This window comes from Cannabis sativa, chromosome 2 (genome assembly GCF_029168945.1).
Source record: "Cannabis sativa cultivar Pink pepper isolate KNU-18-1 chromosome 2, ASM2916894v1, whole genome shotgun sequence".
NCBI lineage: Eukaryota > Viridiplantae > Streptophyta > Magnoliopsida > Rosales > Cannabaceae > Cannabis > Cannabis sativa.
Window position 1 is genome coordinate 9,898,052 of NC_083602.1, and position 27,186 is coordinate 9,925,237.

At 35.1% G+C, this 27,186-nt stretch overlaps 3 protein-coding genes and 1 non-coding gene across 5 annotated transcripts; 1 reads left to right on the plus strand and 3 right to left on the minus strand.

Moving 5' to 3' along the window:
• Positions 1 to 56: 56 nt before the first annotated feature.
• LOC115720227 (uncharacterized) lies at positions 57 to 2,674 on the minus strand. Of its 2 annotated transcripts, XR_009686099.1 has the most exons (3): positions 2,371 to 2,674; positions 366 to 2,127; positions 57 to 274 (listed from the first exon to the last, which is right to left on the minus strand). XR_009686099.1 is itself a non-coding variant. In XM_061110082.1 (2 exons), the coding sequence occupies exons 1-2, from the start codon at positions 2,638 to 2,640 to the stop codon at positions 1,201 to 1,203; spliced, it is 1,197 nt and encodes a 398-aa protein (XP_060966065.1). In that variant the 5' UTR covers positions 2,641 to 2,674; the 3' UTR covers positions 57 to 1,200. The 2 variants fall into 2 exon arrangements, 1 of the variants encoding a protein (XP_060966065.1); XM_061110082.1 differs by having other exon boundaries at positions 57 to 2,127.
• LOC133034732 (uncharacterized) lies at positions 2,674 to 4,411 on the minus strand. The gene is made up of 2 exons (XM_061110084.1): positions 3,763 to 4,411; positions 2,674 to 3,238 (listed from the first exon to the last, which is right to left on the minus strand). The coding sequence occupies exon 2, from the start codon at positions 3,236 to 3,238 to the stop codon at positions 2,675 to 2,677; it is 564 nt and encodes a 187-aa protein (XP_060966067.1). The 5' UTR covers positions 3,763 to 4,411; the 3' UTR covers position 2,674.
• A 137-nt stretch (positions 4,412 to 4,548) lies between these two features.
• Positions 4,549 to 27,094, minus strand: LOC115719694 (protein ILITYHIA). The gene is made up of 60 exons (XM_030648839.2): positions 26,797 to 27,094; positions 26,271 to 26,647; positions 25,946 to 26,086; positions 25,361 to 25,742; positions 25,053 to 25,199; positions 24,718 to 24,902; positions 24,494 to 24,620; positions 24,288 to 24,361; positions 24,116 to 24,192; positions 23,988 to 24,024; positions 23,732 to 23,898; positions 22,889 to 23,072; positions 20,347 to 20,424; positions 19,886 to 20,005; positions 19,718 to 19,777; positions 18,827 to 18,952; positions 18,620 to 18,701; positions 18,363 to 18,532; positions 17,971 to 18,273; positions 17,772 to 17,888; positions 17,552 to 17,653; positions 17,332 to 17,481; positions 16,108 to 16,272; positions 15,857 to 16,033; positions 15,528 to 15,650; positions 15,250 to 15,330; positions 14,976 to 15,092; positions 14,380 to 14,552; positions 13,655 to 13,732; positions 13,418 to 13,565; positions 13,149 to 13,271; positions 12,987 to 13,043; positions 12,794 to 12,904; positions 12,472 to 12,663; positions 12,191 to 12,364; positions 11,872 to 11,982; positions 11,604 to 11,673; positions 11,418 to 11,496; positions 10,901 to 11,003; positions 10,643 to 10,813; positions 10,412 to 10,534; positions 10,225 to 10,338; positions 9,744 to 9,850; positions 9,605 to 9,656; positions 9,388 to 9,494; positions 9,223 to 9,282; positions 9,029 to 9,143; positions 8,747 to 8,857; positions 8,303 to 8,440; positions 8,103 to 8,225; positions 7,924 to 7,995; positions 7,530 to 7,642; positions 6,839 to 6,997; positions 6,512 to 6,608; positions 6,252 to 6,434; positions 5,941 to 6,135; positions 5,679 to 5,858; positions 5,467 to 5,599; positions 5,185 to 5,263; positions 4,549 to 4,989 (listed from the first exon to the last, which is right to left on the minus strand). The coding sequence occupies exons 1-60, from the start codon at positions 26,909 to 26,911 to the stop codon at positions 4,947 to 4,949; spliced, it is 7,878 nt and encodes a 2,625-aa protein (XP_030504699.2). The 5' UTR covers positions 26,912 to 27,094; the 3' UTR covers positions 4,549 to 4,946.
• Positions 17,031 to 17,138, plus strand: LOC115721612 (U6 spliceosomal RNA). The gene has a single exon (XR_004012620.1). It is a non-coding gene; the product is annotated as a U6 spliceosomal RNA (small nuclear RNA).
• Positions 27,095 to 27,186: the final 92 nt, after the last annotated feature.

Below are 27,186 nucleotides of genomic sequence, written 5' to 3' on the forward strand. Positions count from 1 at the left end.
GTTAACGATTTTGTAGCGACATGTAAGTAAAAGTTTTTAAATTGAACACTTTTCCATATATAAAAACTGTACAGTACTAAAAACAACTATCGTCTATAATACAAAAAATTTACAACCCTTTTAAATTATATTTTACCAAGTTAAGTTCTGATAAAACAAGTCTACACACCACCGATCTCTGAACATTCTCATGCTATCGTCTGTAATGTTGTCCAAGGACCGATTCAGCATGAGGTGTTCGATGTACTCAAGTGCATACACCCCGCAATCACCACTGAAAAATTAACAACAAACACATTTAGAGACTGAACTGCATATAAAGAGTAATGGCAAATGAAATAATAATATACTATATTAACAAATACCTTGTTTTACTTTGGGGAACCACCTCACTTGGCATGCGTCTAGCATGCATTGATTTGAGTTGGCTACTGTCCCCTAAGTCCACATTCAGAATGTTGTTGTTGACTTGATCATAATAGCCAGTAGACCTCAGCAGATGTGGAAACAACTCAGTCCAAGGTAGCATGATGGCATCAAACTGTGCTTCGGTGGTGCATGATAAATCATTATCGTACACCCGAATCTGCCACATATCAATATCTACCTCAACAGCAACCCAATGTTTTTGATGATCGAAGTACAGGACGAAGTATATGAAGTTCAAATCCTTCCAACATGGCATGTAACGGCTCTCCATACCCAGATAGTACTGGTTCACCGCATCTGGCCATTCGAACGTACTTCTGTCACCAGTCTGGCAGCTCCAAATGCCTATGAGGAATTGTGGAAGTGTTGTGTCCAGAATCACACCTGGCTGAGGGTACAACTCTGGAAAATGATGGCGTCTCCTCCTCATCAAGTGTGATATGGCATCTATGTGCTGCATAAAAAAAAGAGAAGATTAAGTAATGTCGTAAATAAAGTCGCGAAACGTCGCGAAGATTGTCGTTAAATAAATTTGTCTGATGTCGCGACAATGTCGTGACAATGTCGCGACATGTCGTTAAACAGAACGTGAAAAAAACGCGACCATGTCGCGAGAATGTCGTGACAATGTCGCGACATGTCGACAAATAAAACAGAAAGAAAAAAACTTCTGTGTCAGCAACAATGTCGCGAAAATGTCGCGACATTGTCGCTAACACATCGACAATACAATAAAATGTTGCAAAAAAAATCAAAAATACTAATTAATGATTAAATACTTACATCATCGTGAAGCCACTCTGACCTAAGAAACAAAACTGTGAAGAACTTCACATCGCCAACACCGGTGTGCACATTCCTAGGTCGAGCATTGGGAATGTCTCCAATCAACCACCTCTTGAACGTACGAAGCAATCTACGGTCTGCTGGTCTCTCCGGGTCTACGTTCTCTGGAAGAACTCGCCTCTTTTTCTTTTCCGCAGTGTAGTCGTTCAAGTACGTTGGCGGCTTCCTCTTCCTCACAAATGGCACATTTTCTGGGGGTGCAGGTAGAAGTAGGACTTCGTCCTGTGATTGTGTATCCCCAATGGCCGTGATGATTGCGTCCAATGGAGTTGACGGTGCCTCGTTATCATCTGCTTCCCAATCTTCTGGGAAGACATCTTCGTTATCACTCGCCTGTTGTTCCTCATTTTGCGGTGCAGGTGTGGGCTCTCCAGGTGTGGGCGCTCCTTTTACCATAGCCATCAACTCGTCCATCTTAGCCAGTAGAGTCTCCTTCAGATCTTTCTGACTCTCTGTGAAGGACCGCCTCATACTGAGATGGCTATTTACTAACCCCGTCTGTGCCAACATGACGGCTTCCTGCTGGGACTCAAGCTTCTCCAGCCGGGCCTCAATGCTATCCAACCTCTTTACAAGGTCAGTGTCCACAGTTGTACTGGTTGGAGCAGAAGGACCTGCTGAAGTAGATGGCTCGTGTACTTCAGGTGCCGGTGGTGGTGGAACTAAATTTGCCTTTGTCACGGCCTCGTTGATGGTCTTCGCTTGAGTTTCAAACACAGACTCTTGTGTACCATCAACGTCCACCGTTTGTTCTACGTCCATCTCAAAGCAAAGAGGGGCTCTACCCTCATTAATACTCTTGAAGTATGCCTCTTCACTGGGCCGGGGAAACAAGCACTTCTTCACCACCAACTGAAACAAAAAAGAAAACACAGAATAATTAAAAACTGTGAAAAGAAGTCAAAAATTATGATAATTGAAAAAAGAAGCACAATGTCGCTACATGTCGATAACATGTCGCGACATATGTCGCGATAAGCGATACAGCCATTTCTTTTGCGACATCGCATAATGTCGCTAACATATCGCTAACAATGTCGCGAATGTTCATTTTCAATAAATTTAAATAAAATACAGAACAGTAAAGAAACATACCCGACTGTTGAATAACAGTGCAATGTCGGTTGCCTTGACATCTTGTTTCCGCTGGCCCTTTGGTGTTTTCCAGCTCAACATTCTGGGGAACTTGGTCCCGTTGCAGTGGGCATACTTCTTCCCCAACTTCTCAATTGCTTCGTATGCCCAGTACTGAAAGGCAGGTACATAGCCACTAACTGTGTACTTTGCCTCCTGAGCAATCTTCTTCCCCTTCTTCTTGTCAACATTATCCTTGTAATGTTGCATATTCTTTCCTAATGTCTCCATCAGCTTACGAAAAGCGCGCTCGCCCCACGGATACTTAAAAGAAGAAGTCGAGATCGTTAACAAACTTCAACATCTCAGGCCAAACTTGGACATTGCCCTCCTTTGATACTAATACACCTTCAATGAAAGCGATCAGTCCAAGCTTGTAGGCATCATCTTTATCTTCGCACCTCTCAAGTTGGAGCATAAGGGAGTCCAACTGAACAGAACTCTTCCCTTCAAAATAAGTCCGAACTAGATGGTCGTTGGACTTGGCGTGTATTTCCTCGTCTGTAGGGGCACTACCCATAGGTAAGCCAGTAATGAGTCCAAACTCTATCCGTCCGAATCTCATGTCATTTCTCCCTACATGAAACCAAACCTCATCCTCCTTTTCTGTGTCCACTTTCATTTTTCGTAAGAGGAGGCTGTGGACCAACGCGCCAGAGAAAGTTAACTCTCCAGCTTCCCAAAAGTGTCCGAAAGGACTAGCCTTCACTGTCTCAACCAAATCCATCTCAGTAAACTTGGCCTTGATATATCTGAACCTATCTGTACCCCGATAGGTAAGACGTCCCGTGAAATGAGAGGTAATTGGAAGTTTAAGTTCAGGAGCCATCTGCAAAATTGTCAACAAATTTGTTAGAAGTATGTCGCGAAACATGTCGCTGTATGTCGCTATACATCGCTAAACATAATCCTGATCAAATCGCCAAATACGTCGCTAATATATCGCTAATGAATCGCTAAACACAAAAAGAGGATGCAAAACTAGTCCTATGTATAACTGTTATATATCGCTAATATATCGCAAACATGTCGCCAAACACACATACAAGTCGATAAAAATCATGAAACCTAAGTACTAAATTCAATATCGCTAATTATGTCGCTAGTATGTCGACAACACGTCGTGAAAACCACGTTTAACAGAAAATCCCTAACTTTTCTAGACGATGTCGCGTTATGTCGTGAACATAGTCGCCCTACGTCGCAAATTTTGCACAAAAACCAGAAAATATACCAAAACAATGAAATTCAAACGAAATCAAACAAATTGAACCTAAACTAACTACATTACTTTAAAATGAAGCACAAACAGAAGAAAAAGTAATGAAACAACAAAAAAGTTTAGAAAAATACCTTTTTTTAAGGTTTTGGATCTGGGTTTCGTTTGGGGGTGTCGCGAATGGGGGTTTCTCGATCTCGTCTGGGGTTTCACGATTTCTTCTTCGAAGAGTTCGCGATGTCGTCTGAGATGGGTTTCGCGATTTCCTCTGGATGCTGGGGTCGGGTGGTGAGGGGGTGGTCCGTGAGTGGGGTGAAGGCTGTCTGGTTTGCGTGAGGGGTGGGTGTCGTGGGTGGTCCGGTGAGTGAGGGGTGGTCCGGTGACTGGGGTTAGGGTTGTCTGGTTTGCATGAGAACAAGAGAGAGAGAGAGAGAGAGAGAGAGAGAGAGAGAGAGAGAGAGAGAGAGAGAGAAAACTGAGAGTTAGAGGGAGAGTGAAAGTTTAAAATGGGGAGGGTAAAGTTGGGATTATAATTAACTGGAGAGTATTTTTTTAATTTTTTTTTACATAGTATATTAAAACAATATATGCTATATTTAAGCATATATTGTCAAATTTCCCTAAGATTAACTGTGAATTTTTCTCTATTTATGAGTACATTGTTGGGATATGACGCTTAAGTTCGGTTTCCACTGTGGATGACATTAACTGTAAAAATAGAAGCTTGTAAGACCGAAATTTCATGGTAAGTGATGACATTAAAATACGGTAAAACTATTAGACAACGCATTTATTTGTATTATACCAAATAATTTCTGTAGAGAATTTCCATGTAAATATTAACCATACATATTTGCTTTAATGTAAACATGATATAACACCTGCGGAAAAAAGGTTCTGATTTCTGACACAGAAAAATACACAGAATTGAAATAAGTTACGTTTCGTAAATTAAAAATAAGAATTGAGATAATTTTGAAAAATGAAAATTCCTACTTGCTCATTATAATGTTACAACTTGATACCCAACATTAAAAACTGGGAAGGCCTTATTCTACATAACTTTTTCTCCAAATAAACGAGCTCTTTAATACATTAAACTTCAAAAAATGGTATAGGAGATAGTCACAAGAAAATAAATTACAAAAAGCGATAAATCATTTCTATACATGATCCTCAAATTAATTTAATGACATTTAAATTTAAAAGAGAACACCCAGGTCCGAAAATTTGGGTATCAAAACCCTCTATTTTCTTTATCTACTCATTTGTCTCTGATCGAAAATTATGGTGTTGCCAAAAAAAATAAATAACTTTCTCAACCACTTCTCAACTCATCCTCACTATCATCACTGCCATCACTGCATTTCCAGGAATAATAAATTAAATGATCAGAGTGAAAATTATATATATAAATATATATATATAAAAAAGGAACAGGTACTTTTGATATAAATAGAGATATTTTTCTGTGATCCCTTTCCATGTTTCTATTGAAAGGCCATGTAATGATCTTTGATAGCAAGAAACTAAAAAAGGAGTTGTGTGGAATATACCTATGCTCTTGATATTTTGATAATCGTCTAGCATCTAAGCCTGTGATGAACTTTTGGGAAGCTTGAACATTTTCTGTGCCTGGAAAATAAACCAAAGCCAAACACTTAGTAACTGTTTCATCTCTTTACTTTTTAGAATTTAAAAATAACATGTCAAACTGATGGTGATGGTGATGGTGAACAACTCTTGCAATTTGGCCACGGACATTGAAAAATCTACACTCATTCATGCAAACAAACATCCAAAACAATGATTGAGAATAACCACAAGAACAAAATTACCCTTTGTTAACTGGAAGACATGTAAAGCACATCTTTCAGCAGCAAGTCTCACGGGAGTACTTCCGTCCTTCATACACTCAGAAAGTGCAGGACCAATCACATTCACATAACCCAAAACAGTAGAAGGATTTGCCTGAAAAATATTAAACACACAAATAAGATCCCTGTGTACTGTACTTGCCTCTAAATTTCAAGAGTTAAAAGCTACTTACTTTTGAAACTGCTTTAAGAGCAGATAATCCCCTTCTTCTGACTTCACTGGAATCATCACGAAGAGCTGAAACTAGGCACGAAATAATATCTAAATGTGCGGAAGAGTTTGAAGGATCGCTTTGAATTTGACAAAGCAGTAGTCTTCCAAAAGCCTTGGTCGAAGCTTCACGAAGAGGAAACTGTTTGGGAAGGAAAATGTCTTTAAGAATTAGTCCCCCACCAAAAAAAAAACCTGTAAAAGGTGTCTCAAGAATTAAGTACCTTTTCATCTTTCAAAGTGCTTTTAAGATGACGCAAAATAGAAGGATACAACGTAGAAGTATAAACTGCTGATGGATTATGCCGTAGCATGGAAGAAATTGTGAGTACTGAACCATGCCTAACAGACCAGCTAGGAGAGGAGGCCAAATCTGAGAGCTCCTGCAGCAGCTCACCCAGTTGAGCTACATCCATGTGCTGCAAAATTGAAGTTAAACCAGGTCAATAAGAGCTGAACAATTTACAAGAATGATAGGAACCACAACCGATTCATACTCTTAGACAAAAGAAAAGTGGAAGAAGAAAAACCATACCTGGGATGTAATACCCAAAATACTTGCAGCAGATATTCGAACCTGCTCATCATCCTGATTAATCAAATCTTTAAGAGTAACATACACACGTGTTCTAACAGCTTCGCTGACACTCTTCCCAGCATGCTTTAGAACACCTTTCAGAGCAAACAAAATAGCCTCCTGAATGCCACCATCTGATGTCTGTACAGTCAAATCCATTAACTCAAGTATTTCCTGGTTAAAAGAAATCTTTCTTGATGACATTAAATAATAATCACCTGCAAACTGGTTAGGAGGTCACCCACTAAAGGATCAATCCTGGAACTGAGAGCACTAAGCTTCCCTAATGCAAGGGCAGCACTCGAACGTACAGTCCTGCACTCATTATCTAACATAGTAAGCAAAAGCAAGAAAAAAGAGAAGATGAATGAAATCTATGCATAAACAAAATGCACAGCAAAATTTGTAATTCAGGTGTGGGTGGATGGATGGGATGAGTAATAGCATATTATGACTATAGTTAGTTTGAGATGCAAAAAAGTACAAACATCAAGCCCACTAGGCCACTATAATCTACAGACATGATCCATGTACTCTGCACCTACCTTGTGCTGTCCTGTAGGCACTTAACAAATGTTGTTTGAAGCTGGGGAAGAAACGGTTTCAAGGCCATCCCACCTTTTCTTATCATGATTGTTAAAGTAGAAAGGATGGCACTTTTGACCTGCCAAGGGAATCTATCACCTATTATCCGAATGAGAGGCCTGGTGTTTAAGAAACAAAAAATCAGATCAATAAACTGACTATGGATTTCAGACATGAGAATATAAAAGATGTAGTGTTTATTAATTTAACAGTGCCAATGTAAAATAAAAATAATAATAATAATAATCTTTGGTCGTGAAAGTCATGACATAAAAAGAATCAATGGCATGCTTCACTCTATGTGGGAATGTTAATAAATAAATTCTAAAAGTCACTCTCAGTCTCACCCCAGACAGTTTAGGTCATCACAGTAAAAGATTCCCCATTTGGGTGCAAGATGATTAGATTAAGAATCAAAATATATATACTAAGCATAGGTTACAATTTATCAAGTACATAATTAACACATCCATACATTATATAGACCAACATATTGGTGTAAAATGAAGAAAAAGAAAGAAAGAGACTAAATCATCACAGCTACTAATGGAATATAAAGAGGAAGTATCGGAAGCGATCGACAATTACAAATAAATGAAATTAGCTCTCAATATCTCAAGTATAACTGCATAAAATTTCAGGGGCACGTACCCTGTTATTGGGATGACAAACTCTTTTAAGGATTGTTCGCTAGTCACTTCAACTAGTTCCCCAAGACCAAGCGCAGCCTGCTCTCTTAATTCAGCTGAACCACTTATCAGACCCTAAAAAGAAGATATCAAATCACATCTCGATATCATTAGCCTTCCACAGAGACATCATCAGAATAATGAAACAGATTATTAACCTGCCCTAACGAAGAAGAAAAAAATCTCAAATTTACTGATGCAAATGAGTTAAACCCAACAATTTACTTAAAAACTTATGTTTCTTGCTTATTTTATTACAAAAAGAAAACTAAAAAAGCATGTTAATGTTATAGTAGCAAGAAAAAAGAAAAGAGTGTCACATATGTACTTTGAGATAAAGGGTGAAAAAAAAATACTTGAAGAAATATAGGAAGCAATGGTTGAAGTGCTTTGGGTAGGCAAAATCCTGGTATGAGAACTGGTCCCCCCTGCAAGTTAACAAACATGATGATTAGGAAAGCTTACGTTTCACAGATATGATAACCAGCATCAATCAAACCTGAACAGACACATAATATCTTAATTACTCTCTCACCTTCTTTTTCCTCCGTTCTTTATCCCTAGATGTAGAAACAGCATCTCGTACTAGTTTAATATAGGTAGGAAGTACATCCTTTGGAACAGAACCCACAACCCTTGACAAAGCTTCCCAAGCAGCCTGACAGCATAATTTTATTCTGTAAGCATCAATAATTGAGAAGAAAATGTGACTTATTCGTATAAGATAGAAAATACCGAAACAGTAGCTGAATCTGAATCACTAAGCAGAACAATCAGAGTGGTTATCATATTTGGAGCCTCATCAACCAAATATAGTTTACTGTTCTTAAAAAAATATCCAATGAGATATGCAGCACTTCTTCTTATCGAAGCCTGAAAAAAAATCATATAGAGAACAAAATTAGAGAAAGATAACATCAGCAAGGTTCTTAAATCAGGAACTGCGCGTTCAAAAACGAACAACCCTTGTACTCTTGGTAAAGTAACACAAGAAAACTACAGTTAAGAAAGACAACTAGAAAAAAGACCAAAAGATTAGAAAATTACTGACACTAAAAATACTTTAATCAGGAACTGCATGGCTAAAAATCATATAAAAAGTAAGAACTAAGAACACTGAAAGATTTCACTTCTTGATGGTACTCACATGTATATACAAGTCTAGGTTTAAAAAAATACCTGGCTATCATTAGAGGCTTTGAGAAGCTCTGGTATAAGATATTCGATACCTTCGTCGTCAATAACTAAGACCACAGTCTCCGCTGCTTCCTTAGCCAGATTTTGAACATCCTACCGTATCCACAAATAACATACAAGTTTAATGAATATTACATACAGCATGTAAGTAAAAGTCATCATATGATCAATGGATGAATAAAAGTAAGCAAGAAGTGAATTGAAACTTAATTTGAGCAATAAAAAACCCCCATAAAACGTGAAAGTGGAATGCTACTTGCATACCTTGTCAGCACCAACCATTGCAGAGAGTAGAGCAGGAAGAACAAGGCCAAGATGAGAATTAAGACCAGCTCCAGCAACCTCAGCAAAAGCTCCCAATGCATGTGCATTGAAAGCACTAAAATTAACCAAAATTCATATGAATGTCCTCACAAAGAAACATGCAAAACATACTAAAGTTAAGAAAGAAAACATACGAAAGAGGAAGATGGACCAGCTTCGGCAAAATATGAGGTAAAATTGCTGAAGTCCTGACACTAAAACAACAAACAGAATCGCTTAGTTTTTGGAGGCAACACATCTGTGCAGGGGAAAGGATGAAGATTGAAAACAAGGAGAGAAAGATCATATGTATATTCTACCTCAAGATTTGCTTAAGGCCATCAAGTGCAGTATCAGACGTCTCGTCATCCTCCAAAGCATGTAAAAGGGTTGGAACAATTTCATCAATTGCTTGCAATCCAGCACTCTACATCGAAACATTTTAATGATGATTATATTAGATAATGAACAATGAAAAGAAAAGAAAATCACATAGTCCATTGCAAAGATAAATGAATCAGGAAACAAAAAAAAAACCTTGTAGAGAGTGCTGAATGCTTGGCCTGCAGACTCTCGAACTTCAGGTGTGCTGTCAGCAGAAAAAAAAATTAAAACTAACTCCTTTACATAAAATAATATGATAATCAAACAGTAGACCATAAACACATTCACAAACCTATCACAAAGTGCTGTCCGAATAGTTGGGATGAGCTCATCCATGAAACTTATTAACTGACTTTTACCAGCACTGCCCATCACTTCACTCAAACCTATACATACTCCCTATAAATCATATCATTAAGTAAGAAAAAACAATTATTACCTCTGGTATAATGTAAGCTGCTAGGACATTAATTACTCGTAACATACAATAAAAATGTGAAAAATGATGCCAGAAAATGAAGTAAACAGGCTGGTCACTGAAAGTGTCAAATAAGAAAACAAAGACATTAATTAGTCACATATATATATTGCACTCCCTTTCTATATAATTTCCATCAACCACATTTGCAGTCTTAACTTTATTTCCACTGCATTTCAAGAGGGTTTTTCTCCAAAACATGGACTCTTAACAAAAATTAACTTATAATTTTTATCACGATATAATATTTCTGTATGATGCAAAAATTAAAGCAATACAAAAAAAAAAAACTGACTTGTCTTCTGCTTGCATCTGGATCCTTCAGTCCTTTCGATAAAATAGGTATGATTAGAGGAAGCACTCTTTCGCCAAGCTTACGGACAAGTTCACCAAGTGCTCGTCCCGCAACCTACGTGAGAGCTTGAATTAGAAATGTTCAATGAGGACTCTAAAACTGACCAGATCAACCAGACAATGCAAACCTGTCGCCTCTCAGATGATGATGAAGCAAGAGAAGTAATGAGTGTATTCATCAAGACTGGCATAATATCTTTCAGAGTTCTTGGAGTATTTACAACTATAGTTTTCCAAACATGCAAAGCAGCCTGATACAGTAAAAATCAGTGTAAAAATGTTGGGTATGAAGTCAATATTCAGATACATAAGAAAATGTCGCCAAATAACTGGTTCTCATGTTCTCTGGTTCTCCCTACCTGACGCACTGACAGACTGATATCAGTTCGAACCATATATAATGCAGCGAGAACCTCATCACGTTTTTCCTTTCCAAGAACCTCAATGATAGCACGCCCCTGCGCTTCAGTACTAGCACCTTCATCATCGCTTCCACCCTCAAGTAAGGCTTTCCCAGAAGTTCCAGCAACCTGAATGAAATGAGATTCAGCTATCAAAGAATGTAAGTGTGACAACACTCCTAGAAAGAAAAATGGACAAGGGAAAAAAGTGTTTACCTTAAACAAAAGATCACCTAATAACTCTACAGAGCTTTGCCGAATACGCCAACTATCATTAAATATGCCATCCTCTACAGCCGGAAGGAGCAAAGGTAAAGACCTGAGAAAGTGACAAACAAGAAGGAAATTAGGGTTAAAAAAAAGGAAATCTGATGAATTATGATTTCAGAGAAAAGTCTGACATGTAAAGTAAAACACCACTGCAACCACTCATAATCCAATGATTTTGAAAAGGTTTCCGGCGCTAGAAAATGATTCAGAAAAGAATTCAAAACACTCAAAGTGTTTAAGATGTAAAAACACTTGTTATTCATAAGGTTCGGGCATATTTTCTGCAATATATGCTCCACAATAACCTAATAATAACTTCAGACACTACAAACCATTTTAAAATCAAGTAACATAAAATTCAAAAAGTAATAATAATTTCAGACACTATCCATCTTAGAATCAAGTAACATAAAATTTATAAAGGAAAAAGTTTTGGGAGTGAGGAAATGAGTAATCCACTCACGTTGCTGCATAATGTTCAACCAGTACATGCCCTGCCCCTAGCGCTGCATCACGTACAGACTCATTTTCATCAGCAAGACCTGCAAGAAACATACATTTTGTTTAGATTGAGAAAGAATCTTGAAAAGAGAACAATAAAATTCAAAAGACATTTTTATAATGAAACTATTTCGAGATATTTAGTTACCATCTAAAATTGCAGGCAAGACCTGCTGCAAATACTTCTGAAACTGGATGCCCAATGACCTCGGGAAATACTACATACATAAACAACACCACCAAGTTAACTTTCTGAATACCAACAAGAATATAATGCTGGTAATGTCACCATCCACAATTAACCGTAAGTGAGGGTTCTTAATAAACATGGGAGGACTGAGGAGCTCACTCATGGACAAGTGACCATGTCTCTTTCCAATAACACAAAAACAAAAAAGCCACCATCTACAATTCACCTTAAAAAGTGTCAAATATCCGTCGCGCACAGAAGCCTTTTGATGAGAACAGTTTCGAATAATATCAGGAAGTAAATGCTCAAAGTACTCAGTTCCAAGGGCAGCCAAAACCTAGAAAGTAATTTGACCACAGAGACATCATAAGTAATAAGAAATGTTGAGAATACACAGTAATCAAAAAAATATTTCCAATTGACCTGTCCATAAAAAGGGTTACTTCAAATCAGTTCAACGCAGTTCATACATCAATATTAAGAACAGACAAAAGTTGCATCTAAAAAGACTTGAAACTAAATCTTCCTCAAACAAAGAAACTGACCTCACTCAATCCCTGAGCAGCTCCAGAACGCTCAACATTACTATTATCAGATTTAAGCGTATCTAATAACCAAGGAACAAGATCTGGGAATCTTTCTTCACCCATTCCACGTATAAGTGATCCAAGAGCTCTTGCTGCAACTGAACGAACTTCCGGAATTGGATCCACAAGAACCTATTTTTGTTGACATGAAAAGTAAGAGGCTTTCATGGACAACTAGATTGCAAGAATCTTATGAAACACCAGTGGCAAGGAAAGATGCAGAAATTTATGAAACAAACCTTTTTCACTTCAGGCAGAAGCAACCCAATATATGGAATCATATACTTTGGTTCTGTAACTAATGAACACATATTTCCCACAATTTGTGCAGCTTTCTTTTTTGTCTCTGCACTTCTCTCTCTTAGTCCCCTATGAACGATTGGAACTAATAATGCTAGTGACGGTGCATCAATTGAATTAATAAAAGTTGTCTGCAGCGAATCCATTAAGCATTTCAGCCAATAAACAAAACAACCCCATATGATTGAAATAAGTTAGTCAAGTCAATCAACAAAGTAAACTCCGAATATTACAAAATAAGATTTTAATCTGTAATCTTACTTGCAGAAGAATATCAAGGGAGTATCTTGTATGGTCATTGGGATCTGTAAGACCCATCAAAAGTGTAGGAACAAGGGAAGATATTTCTGGATTTTTTATTACGCTCCCCACCTAAATATGAAAGGAAAAAGAAAATCACAACAACTATAGAACAAAGAACTACTATATGAATCAGAAAGAAAAAAAAAATAACCTGTTGAAGTGCCGTTTGCCCAGCTGACTGGACTTTTGGATGGGTATCTGTCAAAACCTTCATTCATAGATGTTTAAGGACAAAGATGAAACAAAATTAAGTACAAGCATAAAAAATTTTACAAAATAAAAAACAAATTCAGAAACCCAAAGAGAGACAGACCTCTGTCAGTTTTGGTACGATCTTAGGGAGACACTGGGACAATTGCTCTGGAGCACAATAGGCCATTGCACCAAGTAATTGAACACTACTTTGCTTTGTTCGCCAAGCTTTATCTTCGAGACCCTGCAAAATTAATGCATTAAATTAAATGTTTCATACAAAGAATTAGCTTGTAAATGAAAATAAACAAGCATAATAAGTAAACAAATGCTCCAAAAAATTAATTTATATGAATGTTTGTATATATATGATAAGTGAAAATTAAACACCTTTAAGAGAGATGGAAGGACCAACTTCACCCCCTGAGCACTGAGTTGCGACATCATTGCACGGGCAGCACATTCAGCAGCATCACGAACTGCAATAACTTGATCCGAGAAAGAAACCAGAAGTAATGGTAACATTTGAATCACATAACTGAAAACATAAAGAATAAAAGTAAACATCAAGTAAATCATAAAATATAAAAGCATAATAGTGTAGCCATTACAATATCTTGTACGTACGGCTCAAATAATCGTCCAAGTGTTTCACAAAGACACTCAAATCCCAACAAGGCTCCTTCACGACATTTTGCAGAGTTCCTTATATGAAAAGAGAAACAAATATTAAACATTGACGTAGTCTTATTAAAAAAATAATAAGGGATATTCAGATGAAATAAATTATTAAGTGGTGTTAAAATAAAATCAAAATGGTAACTTAAGTATTGCAAAAATGGTAAACAAAATGTAGGCGCAAAAATCAAAATCACAAGCAACTTCCCATCCCCCCTTTTTCTTTCATCATCTTAGAGAAGTTGCTAGAACCACTATGATGATAATTATATTTAGTAGAAGAAAGTTTTTATGAAACATCAAAATGGTAAGTTAACTATTGCAAAAATGGTAAACAAAATGTAGGCGCAAAAATCAAAAACACAAGCAACTTCCCATCCCCCCTTTCTCTTTCCTCGTCTTAGAAAAGTTTCCAGATCCACTATGATGAGATAATTATATTTAGTAGAAGAAAGTTTTTTGAAACATCAACCCAACCATATTCCTCTCAAATCTCAGAAAGTAGCCAAACATCTGGTGCAATTAGATAATAATTCATTTTAAAGTTTAACAACTACACAAATCTCTACCAATAACCAAATGTTTTAAAGTTTCTTCGAACTGTTTGGAGGTTAACATAATAGTTAACACTACATCTTTAACATGTCTGCTTGAAGCGTAAGATGGAAGCAAACCTGTCTGCTAGACCTTCTCGTAGTACAGTCACAATGTTGTATTTCTTCAAGGAAGAGATTCCAAATCCCTTGACTACTCCAGCAAGCCCAAAAGCTGCTCCACGCCGCTCCCCATACTTTTCACACTTCATCAATTGATCCAAAAGCCTAGTAACGAGTGCCTGTGCATCATCCTGATGCACGGGAAAAAACATTGAAAAAAAGTTAAGCTTTCTGCTAAATAAGGCCAAAAAGTAATAAGAGAACAAAAGCCAGTGAGTTATATCTGTGTGTGCAGCAGGAATGATTTAAATTACTCCACATGAGATATTAAATTAAGTTTCTTTTTGAGATCTTGTTAGGATCCCACATCGACTAAGTATGGGATTGGTTGGTGGTCTTCTCTCTTAGGCTAGCTTTTGAGAGTGAGTTCTACCCAAGTGCAACTAACAGATCTTTAATTTAAAGATCAACAATCAGTAGATAGGATCGAATTCTAGAGCTTTGAATCGTTGGGTTGAGATGTCAATTTAATTAGGCTTTTTTTTTTTTTGAGGAATCAATTTAATTAGGCTTAAATGCAAAAAAAAAAAATGTACACATTGACTGGTAGATACCTGCTTTGATTGCATTAAAGGAGCCAGGCATGCAGAGACTGCTCTTTGAACAGCTTCTGAAGGGGTGTTCAGAACTTCTAACAATTTCTCTACAACAGTATGAACTTTAGGGTCGTCCTGAATCAAGAAACGGATGTTAGAAGAAAAAGATCATTTCATCAATAAAAAGAAGTGACAAGACACAGATGTTAGAACAAAAAGGATCATTTCATCAATAAATAGCAGGAAGTGACAGACAGAAAATGAGGTTGAGGAATAAAAAAAAAATCAACACCTTCGCCAAATGCTTTGCCAATGCCCCAGTGAAAATAACAACACCCTCACGAACCAAATCATATTTCTCCTCGTCTGATGCCTAATAGAAGAGAAGATGTAAAATATAAACATTAAAAAATATATGTTATACAAACACATACACAGGAAAGTATACACACTCTTCGCAAAATATAACACTTTATTCCTCCACTTTTGACTTTTTCCAGTCAAAAATGAGAGCAGCTACCTAACAGGTAGTTTTGAAAACAGAATATATTGTTGGAAAAGAGGACCTACCTTTTTGTTTAAGTAGTTCTCAAAGATGGGAAACAATAGGGGAACATTTTCTTTTCCATGCTTATCGATAATCATGATGCCAGCATTAAGCATTCTTCCTCTAACATCTGCATTAGGATCTGCCTGCACATTCAAAAGCATACAGAATGTTAATGCCGTCAGTTTTCTCCTTTTCGAGGAAAGAATCAACGGTTGAAATAATTGTTATTCAAGGTTATTGAAAAAAGCACACCAACTAGTATAAACACAAAGCATAAAATTGTTTTTTGTTCACCTATAAAAGTTTTCAAATAAGAGAATGAAATATTAAAACAAAACGAAACACCTACCAGTGCTCGTGAAATCAGAAATGTTATGACAACAGGAAGGTCTTTTGTTCTCAAAACATCAGCAGCAGCATGTAACGCCAAAGCAACTCCTTGTCGACCCAGCCAACCAGCATCAAGATTATCATCCATGAAACCAGAATCTCGGATGTACAGAGAAAATAAGGCAGACAGAGATTCCTGAATAATAAAAGACTTTCAATAATCTACAGTGCTAAGGCAAATGAAGTATGTCAGATCAAACATAAACACACCTGTATAGTGTCGGGCGATTCATCCAAAGCAGCAGCTAATGCCTCGGCCGCAGCCAACCGCACATTGTAATTAATGTGGGAAAGAGCTTTAAAAAGTCCAGAATAATCAGTCCCAAAGTCGTACCCATAACGGTCCCATATATCTTCCGCTTTTTCTGCAACTGACTGAAGAGCGATATAATAAAGGGACAAAAACCAAAACCAGCAATAAAGGACTTGAAAATAATTTTCCCCCACTATGTTGCCTACTCATATCTTAAAATTTAAGAAAATAAAATAAAGCAATGGAAAGGAAACACAAAATTTCCTCACCCTGATTATTGATGAGCTGATAACAATATTAAGAACTCTCCATAAATCAATGTAGGAAACAGATACTTGAATGATAAAAAAAAAAAACTTGAAATCAAATTTGATATAGATTACTCTATTAATGACAGAACAATATAAAGGCCAAACCAATCCTCATACATGACAGTGTAATTGTGTAACACATTGAAAATTTAGAATCTAAATTCATAGTGAGGCATTGAAGATGTTAAAGATAGTACAGAAGCTACTTGGGACAGAGATTAGTTAGCCACTACAACAAGGAAGCGTTTATGAATTTTCATTTCACTGAGGACTGACTAAAGTAGAGATATCAGTGCTTTGTGTATGCTTTATGTTTAGTTCATAGTGCTGTGATTTAGGAACTTTTATCTTGTTCTCTGCTTCCCTGATAATTATATAGATAGCAGGCTTTGGTTTTATATCTATAATAAAAATAGCAATGTTTTGTTTTAAAAATAATAATAATAGCAAATTCACAGTGCATTAATGAATGTCTACTTCTTGTGCAGATGTTAAAAATGACAAACCTATGAAGTACTGTCACTAAATTAATAGACAGACATTTGATGGCCAAACATGAAATTGCAATACTCTCTTCGGGGACATTTGGAAAAATCGGAACAATACAAAGAAGATTAGGCATGGCCCCTGTGCAAGGATGATGCACAAATTGGGAAAACGTGGAAATGCAATATTTTGATTTTTACAATAAAATAAGACACCTCTAGGTATGCAGTGAAAATGAGAAAGTGCATAGACACAATAAATAAATAGAAAAAAAAAAAAAAAGTAAAATGCTAGCTGGCAATCTAGAAGCATCACAATGAAAGGACAAGATAAAGATTATATAATTTACATACCAGGAAAATGAAAAAAGTTCAAAAGCCAAACCTTTTCTGGATCATGTAAAGCAATCCATATGCTTGTAGCTATCTCAACATCTTGAGGAAGAGATCGACCAGCTACAGCAGGAATGCATTTAATGGCATTCAGGCATGCCATTCTCACATGAATATCTTTAGCATAAACTCCATACAGAGCCTGTAAAAACGTATATTAAGATAAATATGTCCAGTGAAATAACTTGAGATGCAAAGTTTAAGGAGCATACAGGTGCCACTTCATCTGGTTGCAGACCTAGACACAACTCATTTAGCGCAGAGCCAATAGAAGCTTGATAAGCTGGGGCGACACTAAGAACGTGATAAAGGACCTATATTGCAAGAAATGAGTAGAAGAACAAGAAACAATGGAGAATAAGCACATCCCCAAGGTAAATAGAAATACAAAAATGAATAGTGTAAGTAGCACTGAAAAGTTAGAATCTTTACTGATAGCATTCTGAGCCTAGGAAGTGGGAGTAAGGGATCCATATGCATGTAAAGAATACGAAGAACATCATTGTGGAGACCCGTCTTCTTAGAGGACAACAGAATTCTCTCCATTATCTGATGTAAAGTATAACAAAATATTAGGAAAAGGAAGCCCCGATGAACATTATTTTAGTCCAAAAGAAGCAAAATAACTTACTGGGAAAACAAAAGTAAAAGAATCTACAGGAAGAGGTCCATATTTAGAAGATGCAGAAAGGCCAGTAACAATTCTCTCGAAAAGACCCAAAGAAGGTACTGCCTTTTGTTCTCCTTCAATAACTGAAGGAATCAAATCCAACTGAACCTGAATCTCATCAGTTGTTATCAAGCGTAAAGCAGTGGCAATGTCTAGGGCCCAATTACAAAGTGGAGCAGCAGTACATCTCGAAAGCTTGATCATTGTTTCATAGGCAACATCACCTACTATAGGTGACCTTAGCAATGGATTGACAAACTTGAACTGATGGAAGATGCATGAAGAACAAATAAGTTTCAGACAAGTTAAAGATACCAATATAACTTGATTGAAAAATGTAGCATGAAACAAACCAGAGAAGCTAGTTCACTATGTGCGAATATCGGATTCGCAAGGGCCACCTCGCCAAGAGCCCTAAGAATCAGAGAGAGATTTTTTTGAATTTTTCGCACACTCTCACGTACTGATGCTTCCTCCCTAAGTAGTAACTCACGTGCCTCCTCTTTTGCAGTCTTGCCTTTGTCTAAGAATAACAAATAAATACATGTTAGATAAATGGCATTCAGAACAACAAATTCCTTAAAAGATAGAAAAATGTAAAGATACATGCCAGCTTTCTTTGTTGACTTTACAGGCTCCCTCTTCCCAGCAGCTTGCTCTCTTTTCACAGAATGATTGGAAATACCATTCCCCTAAGATGAAAATCAATACAAATGTGACAGATAATTACAAGAAGATAAAAATAAGAGAAGCAACACAAAAAAGGGGGTGTATTTGTGAAAACAATGAAGAAAAAATATAAGGGCCAAGAAATTACTGCATCATCTTCATCTTCATACATCCGAAAACGGCCCTTAGCTTGCTTCATGTTCTTAGTAGCAACAGATTCGGCAACATAAACACCTTGTTCATTGGAAAGCATCCCTTCAGGAGTGTGAAAAATCTGAAACAAGGTGAACAGATGGTTTAGAAAAATAAAAAGGCAATATGCATATAATGGTACAAAAGGAAAATGAGGAGAAACCCACACAGTAATGTGTGAACATCTTTATACACAGACAATAAGAGAATTTAATAGCATGAAGGATAGGTTAAATGGACACATTTTCACATAATATCACACAAGTTGATCTAATGACAAATTAAAACAAGCTATATACGTCATATACATCAGAATATTTTTTTCAATGTTCAAAGTGTTTTAATTTCATTCTTTAGATTTAAATCAAAAAGTGTTAAACTGTGTAAATTTATGTATATTCAACATGCAAAAGCTGCCTATTAATAAGGAGCCAACAGCCATGAAACCTTGACCCAGACAGCCCATGCCTAGGCTCATGCCGAAATGAACCAATATTATAGGATGATATCCTTACGATAGACATATAAAAGTTGGTTTCCCTAGTATTACTTTAGAAAAAAAAAAAAAAAAGGTAGAATGCCAAAGAGGCTCCCTCAAAGAAAGCATCAAACCAAGATCATGTCGTTAATCTACAATTTTCACTAATCATTTAGTAATGATTAAAAAAAAACTAATCACAAATTCACAATTATTAGTAAACTGATATAAGAATATTGTTGAATATTTGTCCCCACCCTCGGCACTAAAAATATTCTAATTAAACTTGAGGTTGCCACCAGCAAGGAAAAAGAAAAAGGATGGATGAATTCTTTGCCTTAAATTATATAGAGATAAAACAAAAATTACCCGAACGTCATCTTCAGAAAGAAGATCATGTGACTGTCTGTCTGGAAGACTTTTCAAGTGCTGGAATAGTCACAAGATTCCAATCAGAGACAATTAAAGATAATAACATGGGCCTACTAAACCAAAAACATCAAAATATTGGGTAAGTAATCAATTATGGGCGTTAACCTTTTCAAACTCTATGTATGTTTCTCCAGGAGATATAGACATCAAAGTCGATAGCGAGAAAATTGCTGCTTGTTGTGCAAGTGGATTGGCACTCATCAACCCCTTTGGTCCAAGTAATCCCTAAAACTCAAACATTATCAAGTGATTACAAGAATACTATTGAAACAATATGAGGCCAAGAGAATTGTCATACTTTCGAATCAATTACAATCAACAATAAAAAAAACAAAATTATCTTCACTGTCAGTTCAGCACAAGCATTTTAAGATTGATCTACAAATGCACAAACTTCTAAAAATACAAAATTAATCTTAGGCAAGTACTAAGATTAATTTGCACAAGTACTAAGAACCTACTGCACATTGTCAGTTCAAAACAAAAGTCTTAAGATTGATCTATAGTATAGATAAAACAAAATTCTCAAAAGTGTAACGAGTAGTGTTACAAAGTACCAAGTTTACCTTGCATAATTTCTCAATATCAGCTGAAATAATACCAATGACGTCAAAACCACATGTTTGACAGCATTTACGCAGCCTCTGGAAGAAAAATAAGATGAGCAAATATCAGCAACAAGAGGGCAAATGTCTGACAACCATTATAATATCTTAAAATCAAAACATGTGACAGAAATACACGCATAAATGAAACATAAATGCCTTAAAAATCCTGCAATTACTGCATAGTTACATTAGTACATAAATTTATCATACTTCTGTAAGAGTTATCTCAAAGCTCCAAAAAAGAAAAGAAAAAAAATAAAAAAGAAGCAAGTTTTTTTAAGGGCATTTTTCATCAATGTACAACTAAATTTACTATATAATATATGTGCAAAATAACTTCTTTACAGTCTAACACAAAATATGTACCATTATTATAAATAATGTATTGTGTCCATTAATACACTTATTTATAGAAGTTACCATCTATATAATATATTAAAAAGAAATAATCATCATCCTATATTAATTGCATAATATTCATATTATTATTCAAAATTTAAATTAATTGAAGCTAACCATTTAATTATATTAAACTGATATTTGTATTTCTAAGTAATTTTTAAACAAATTAATCATAAACATAAATGTTTATGATTTTTCACATAAACATTTATTTTATTAAAAATTAATTTATAAATAAATTATACAAATAAATTTATAAAATATGTACTTTTAATAAACAATGTCAATATATGTTTATTATTTAAAAATATACATCCTTAAAATAATCAAAATATAAACACATTTATACTATAATAACCTTACTATAACATGTTTATTAAAACTAAACACTTTTAAAATAAAAATATACAAATAAAATTACAAACCATATGCATGTTATATACAATATCAATGTATGTTTAGTATTTAAAAATGTTAATTATTTCAATTTCTAATTAAGTTACTAAAAAATAAACAAATAAATCTAAATATATAAACAATTATGTTTATATTGTGATTATTATATAATATTATATTTACTAAAAATTAATTAGACAAAAAAATTATACAGATTATCTGTTTAATAAATAATATCAATTTATGTTTACTAAATGTTGATTATTTTTAATTTTCAATTAAGGTAATAAAATGTAAACAATCAAAATTTAAGCATAAAACATTTATGTAAATATTTATATTATATTATCGTATATTCATTAAAACTTAATATATTGCAAAAAATGAAGACATAAAAAATTAGGTGATTGTTACGTGCCAAGCGTAGTGTTAGTTTTATTTAATATTTTAGTTTTTTATTTTAATTAATAATTAAAATAGTATAATTATTTGAACGATTTGTTTTATAAAAATAAAATATGTGTCAGTATATTTAGTAAGTAAAAGTTATGTTATAATAATGTATGTTATTAATAGTAAAATGTACATTATTAATCTTCTAATTGAAAAAAGTTCTATTATCTTATTTTATATCTAATAATAGCTACAAACTATACATTTATAGACTTTCACATTCTTTGCAGATTACTAATAAGCACCAATAATATTTTCACATTCTAATATTTTTCAACCTTCTCCTCTTGGTAGTAAAATTAAAAATAAAACTAAAAATAAGCACAAACATATAAGGTAAATACTAATTACAGCCCATTTCATCTTATTTTTATTTTCTTAAGTCCAAGCCCAAAAATCCCTAAGCCAACACAATCAATCTTCTTCTTCCCCGATAGCAATGAGTTGCCCCCTTCTATAATTATTTATATTATTTTTTTTTTTGAATTAAATTCTCTTACAGTCTCACATATATATATTTATCTATACATTTTATCTTTTCTAGGTAATTACAGAAGGGGCAACTCATATACAGTCTCACATTTATATTATCTTTTCTAGACATTTTATCTATATTTTTCTTTTTTAAAAAATAAATAAAGTTAATATTCTCCCAAGATAGGTTTGTTAGAGAGATATGTGGCTAAGATGATTTTTTTAATTTAAAAAGAATTTATTAATATTTAAAAGATAGTTTAATTTTTTGGGTTTAATTATTGGGTTTATTTGTTAATGGAAGATCAAACCTAATCGTTAAATTTAACAGAATATTCTTAAGTATATTCTGTTAAACCAAGAAATGTTAAACCAAGAAAAGATAAATAGTCAGTGTATGTTTATTATTTAAAATTATTGATTATTTGTAATTATCAATTTATTATCAAATAGTCCATATTCATAATTAATCAAGAAAACTTTCTTATTATATACTTAGTATAAGAAAATGAAAATAAGTTTTCACTAAATATACTGTCTAAACTAATGAATTTATTATGCACATATTTTGTAGTAAAGTTATTTAATGTATATAATATTATAATTAATCCTTTAACTACATATTAGGTTAAACCAGTGAGCTTTAATACATGTAATTAAAAGATATTGATACAACTAACATGATTTAAGATTTCCAGCTTCCAAATTAACAATGACATTGAAATGAAAATAAAGGAAAAGTCCATTTTAAACCAATAAATGAACAAATACTTACCCGCCAAACCGCATCCCTTTTTGCGGTGCCAACAATGTATGGATGATGTGCACAGAGCATAACTTGCATGGATGCACTTGGATCAACAGCGAGAGCTGCTGATGATATAACTATTAAAGCCTTAACTGAAACTTCAACAGATGGAAGAAAGGGCACTTGAGCGTCCAATGAACTATCTGTGTCACTACAGCAATACGAATTTAGATCACCCAAAGAATGGCAATTAATAGAAAAACGAATCAACATGCATCAGGCTGCAAACAATTGGACCTAAGCTTATACAATAACTGAATAAAGATGAGCAGAGGGGCACAGATGTTTTCTTCTGACATACAGAACACATTGTACTATACACAAATGTTAAAAGCATACGAGATTAATATATATAAAAACCCTCCTAACAAATTTTGTTCCGCAAAATACATAAACGAATCATTACCGTGAAAACCATCTTATGATCTATTGTCAAATGATGTGATGAATAAGATTTAGCAAGAAGAGACAACCAGCAGGTACAGAGAAGCTAAAATAGTAAAAGTTGTAAATATGAAAATGCAACTTTTGTATTTTCCTTAAGAAAGAAGATAATATAATTAAGCCACCATCTCTACCACTTGAATATATATATATGTATATAAAGTATATTTTATATACATAGACATTTACTGGTTTTGTATTTTCCTTGAGAAAAGAACATAATATAATTAAGCTACCCTCTATACCACTTGAATAAATATATATAAGTATATATAGACACATACATATCAAACACCCCTCATCCAAAAGAGAAAAATTATTAAAAAGCAAAACTACGAAGAGGAGGATCTTAAAACCAATATGTACCTTGTTTTAGTAATCAAGAGTTTTTCCGCGGCAAGAGACAAAAAATTCATAAATTCAAATAAAAGAGATTCAGTTAACTGTGGAGCAGCAGCAACTATCTTTTTGACAGCATCATAAGCCCTTCTTCGAACTTCCCAACTTGGGTGGCATACCAAAAAGATTACAAACTGCACCACACAAAAAATCTCTTAGCGCCAGATTGAACTTCATAACCAAAAAAAAAAGATACTTTTTGCAACCAACAGATTCAGTTCACCTGTAAAATTGATCTCATAGAAAAGTTATCTACAATCCTGTATAGTAAAGAAACAAAAGATTGAATAGTCAATATTAACTATTAAATAATAAAATAGGCATATTCCTAACAAGATAAAGGAACAGCACCTGTGAAAATGTTCTACCACCAGAACCTCAAGAAGATCAATACATGTCATACAATCTTCGGTTGTTAACTTTGAGGCCTGCAGCAGTACTCAGCTTATAATACATCAAAGGAGAGAAAAATAGGAACATAGGAAACACAATTTCAAAGAACAAAGAATCTTTAAGTAGCTACCATAGTTATTGGTACAAGAGAAGGCTCGCTTTGAGAAACCAAAGACCATATTTTTTCCTTCACAACAGTTTCATCTGAGCATAGATTTATTTAGAAGGGCAGAGTTAATAAAATTAATACACAAAAGAGGGAATAGGTGGAGCAAACAACAATTGTACATGCTCACCGATGTAGAAATTAAAACAAAAGAAGAAGATGATGAGAACCTGCTTTGATGTCAACAGCTGCAATTTTCCCAACTAAAAGTAAAGCGTATATGCCATCTAAACGTTGAACTGCCTTTGTGAAACCCGTTTTCACAAGTTGGATAAGAGGGACCAACAATGAGGAGATCTGGAAATTCATAATCACGATATAGGTCAAATGGAAAATCCTATAAAATACAAGCCAACAGAAGCACAACCAAATCAAACTATGGCTGCCAACAAACCCGCAAAACAGCATCAGCATGTTTGCATAATGCTCGTAGACAGCGAAGGTGCCCCCTTCTTAATGCTTCCTTCTCCTTAAGACCAGAAGCAATGAATGAAACAACATCAGCTTGAACAACATCAGCATAGTGCGCTACCCAAGATCCCAACGCAGACAGAGTTGCCAACTTAACCTCCTCATTACCTTTTAAAAACACCCCATGTCAAATTAAAACAATATAAATGCAAGACATTGAAAAACTATCGTCAAATAAAGATAAACTGAAGGGACTCAAATTTTCACCCAAAAGGAATGTAACATGTAACAGAAAAAAAAGAGGATAGAACAAGTTACCGTCATCCTTGTAGAAAGACATAAGGAAGCTGCATACGGTCTGTGATAGGCTATTGAGGTGTTTTCCATCAGGAGCATTAGACAATTCTCGCAGCACATTGATCAGTCCAATTCTCTGGTAAGGAAATGCAAGTCTTCCTTCTGAGCCTGTTGAAATTGATATCTAGAGTTAAAAGTAGCTTAGAAGAAGAATTAGATACAGTACAGTTAAAAAAATAATATATTGCTTCATATTCTTCAAAAGCCAAACCAACTAGATGTTATCTTTCTTCTTTTTAATGAAACATAATGATAGGGTAAAGTCAGACCTCCAAGAACAGATTTTACAGCATTGAACATTGCTTCCAAAGTATCTGGATTACTTGACTTTTTGCTCAAACACCCTACTATTGCCAATGCCTCAATCCTTCTGGCCTCATCTGCATGTCGAGCCTGTGGCAATACCACTGAAAGAATCTCAACAGCATACTTGCTCAAGTCCAGGTCGACTGATTTTAAAAGAATGCCAATAGACTCCAATACAATCTCAGGGTTCCGCTTCAGCATTTTAAGAAAAGCTGGAACCACAGTACTCTGAAAATCTTCATGCAACATATGTGTAAAAAGGGGATGAAATGCCTCACTAAGACCCCTTGCAGGCTTCTCTCTTGCATTTAGGACTGCTTTAACGTATATATCAAGAAATGTTGGCTGTGAAGAGAAAAACAGAAATTCAAGTCTTAACTGACCCAATATAAGCAAGTTCAATATGATCACTTCAGTATTACCATCTAGCAGCATTAGATGAAAAGGCCTAGTGGACTGTTTTTCCCATTCACTTTGAACACACAAAGCACATATAGCTCCTCACAAAAAAGGGGGAAGGGAAAATAAAGTAACCAACAATTTCTTACCTTGAATTGTTCAACTAAAGAAGATGATTTACTTGAAGTAATCGAGAACTCCATTAATAACCCTATAAACTCAGGACTATCTATGTATGGGATCCGCCCGCCCTTTAATTCCTCTATATACATTTTGTAGATGTCAGGTGACTGCAAAAGATATATACTTTGGTAAGAATTTAGCTGAGAAGGTTTCCCAAAATGTAAATATAAAATGCATAGAGTTGTCGTACTTGGCTAATTGCAACTACATTAAAGGTCTAAATTCCCGACCTTTACCAAAATAAAAAATAAGGAATAATACATAATGCATATAAAGTTAAGCGGAATTAACCTGAGAAAATAACTGAAAAAACGTCCGTTTGCAAGCCCTTCTCTCCCGAAAAGATCTTTGCATAAGGAGATGGATCAACGAAGCCTGTGCTGTGGCTACTCTACAACACGCATTCTTCGAAACTGTGGCAAACTGGCTCTTGGTAAGGAGATATAACGACCATTGAAGAAGCCTTAAGCAACCAACGTATGACTGAACCTTTCCCTGCTTCTCCATTGATTGAACGAGAGCTCCCGCAAAGCTTTTCATGAAAATAGTCTCACCCAGAGACTTGATAATGACATCATCTACAGCTCTCCTTGAAACTCGATCATCATACATGTACAATGTCTTAAATATTACATCTACTAAACTAGATGCCAACTCCGAATTCAGCTCTGCAACAACAAAAGATAAAATTATAATCAAATTCAATCAATAGGACAAAGCGCACTCACTCAAATTCAAAAATATCAATAACTCGGCCATGGAACGGATAAGTTACAAATACAAATAGATTGAAGCTGGGGAGAAGAATTAGCGTAACCTGAATTCTTGACAATGGCAGGAATATCATATCGGAAGATCCGAACCCGAATCGAGGTGGACTGAGTAGAGACCAACCCGGCGATGGAGACGAGAGACTCCGATGGGTTGGCCATCGGAAATTGGGGATATAATAGAGGTCAGAGAAAGCTCCGATGGTTAATAGTGATGATAATGGTTACTAGGGTTTTAGGAGCAGAACAAAAGACTGTAACAGGGAATTTGTGGAAAAATGTACTTATATTTTGTGCTTATTGCCGAGGAAGCACCATGAGGGCGGACGATGATGTTGAGTCCTTGGAAGTGGAAAGAACTTTTGGGTCATTTGGGATAGGCTGGGCTGGGTTGGATTCTTGTAGTACTGGTGGGCTTAGCCGTTAGGGTTTCAAAC

Bases quoted from the DNA above. Each gene is read 5' to 3' on its own strand.
- LOC133034732 (XM_061110084.1), bottom strand. From the start codon at position 3,238: ATGGCTCCTGAACTTAAACTTCCAATTACCTCTCATTTCACGGGACGT.
- LOC115720227 (XM_061110082.1), bottom strand. From the start codon at position 2,640: ATGGAGACATTAGGAAAGAATATGCAACATTACAAGGATAATGTTGAC. The intron at 2,128-2,370 runs GTATGTTTCTTT...TTTTTGTTTCAG, and splicing joins CACTGTTATTCAACAGTCGG to TTGGTGGTGAAGAAGTGCTT.
- LOC115719694 (XM_030648839.2), bottom strand. From the start codon at position 26,911: ATGGCCAACCCATCGGAGTCTCTCGTCTCCATCGCCGGGTTGGTCTCT. The intron at 20,006-20,346 runs GTAAACTTGGTA...TTTGAGTTTTAG, and splicing joins ATATTGAGAAATTATGCAAG to GGATTACTTGGACCAAAGGG. The intron at 12,664-12,793 runs GTAAGATTACAG...GATTCGCTGCAG, and splicing joins CCCTTGATATTCTTCTGCAA to ACAACTTTTATTAATTCAAT.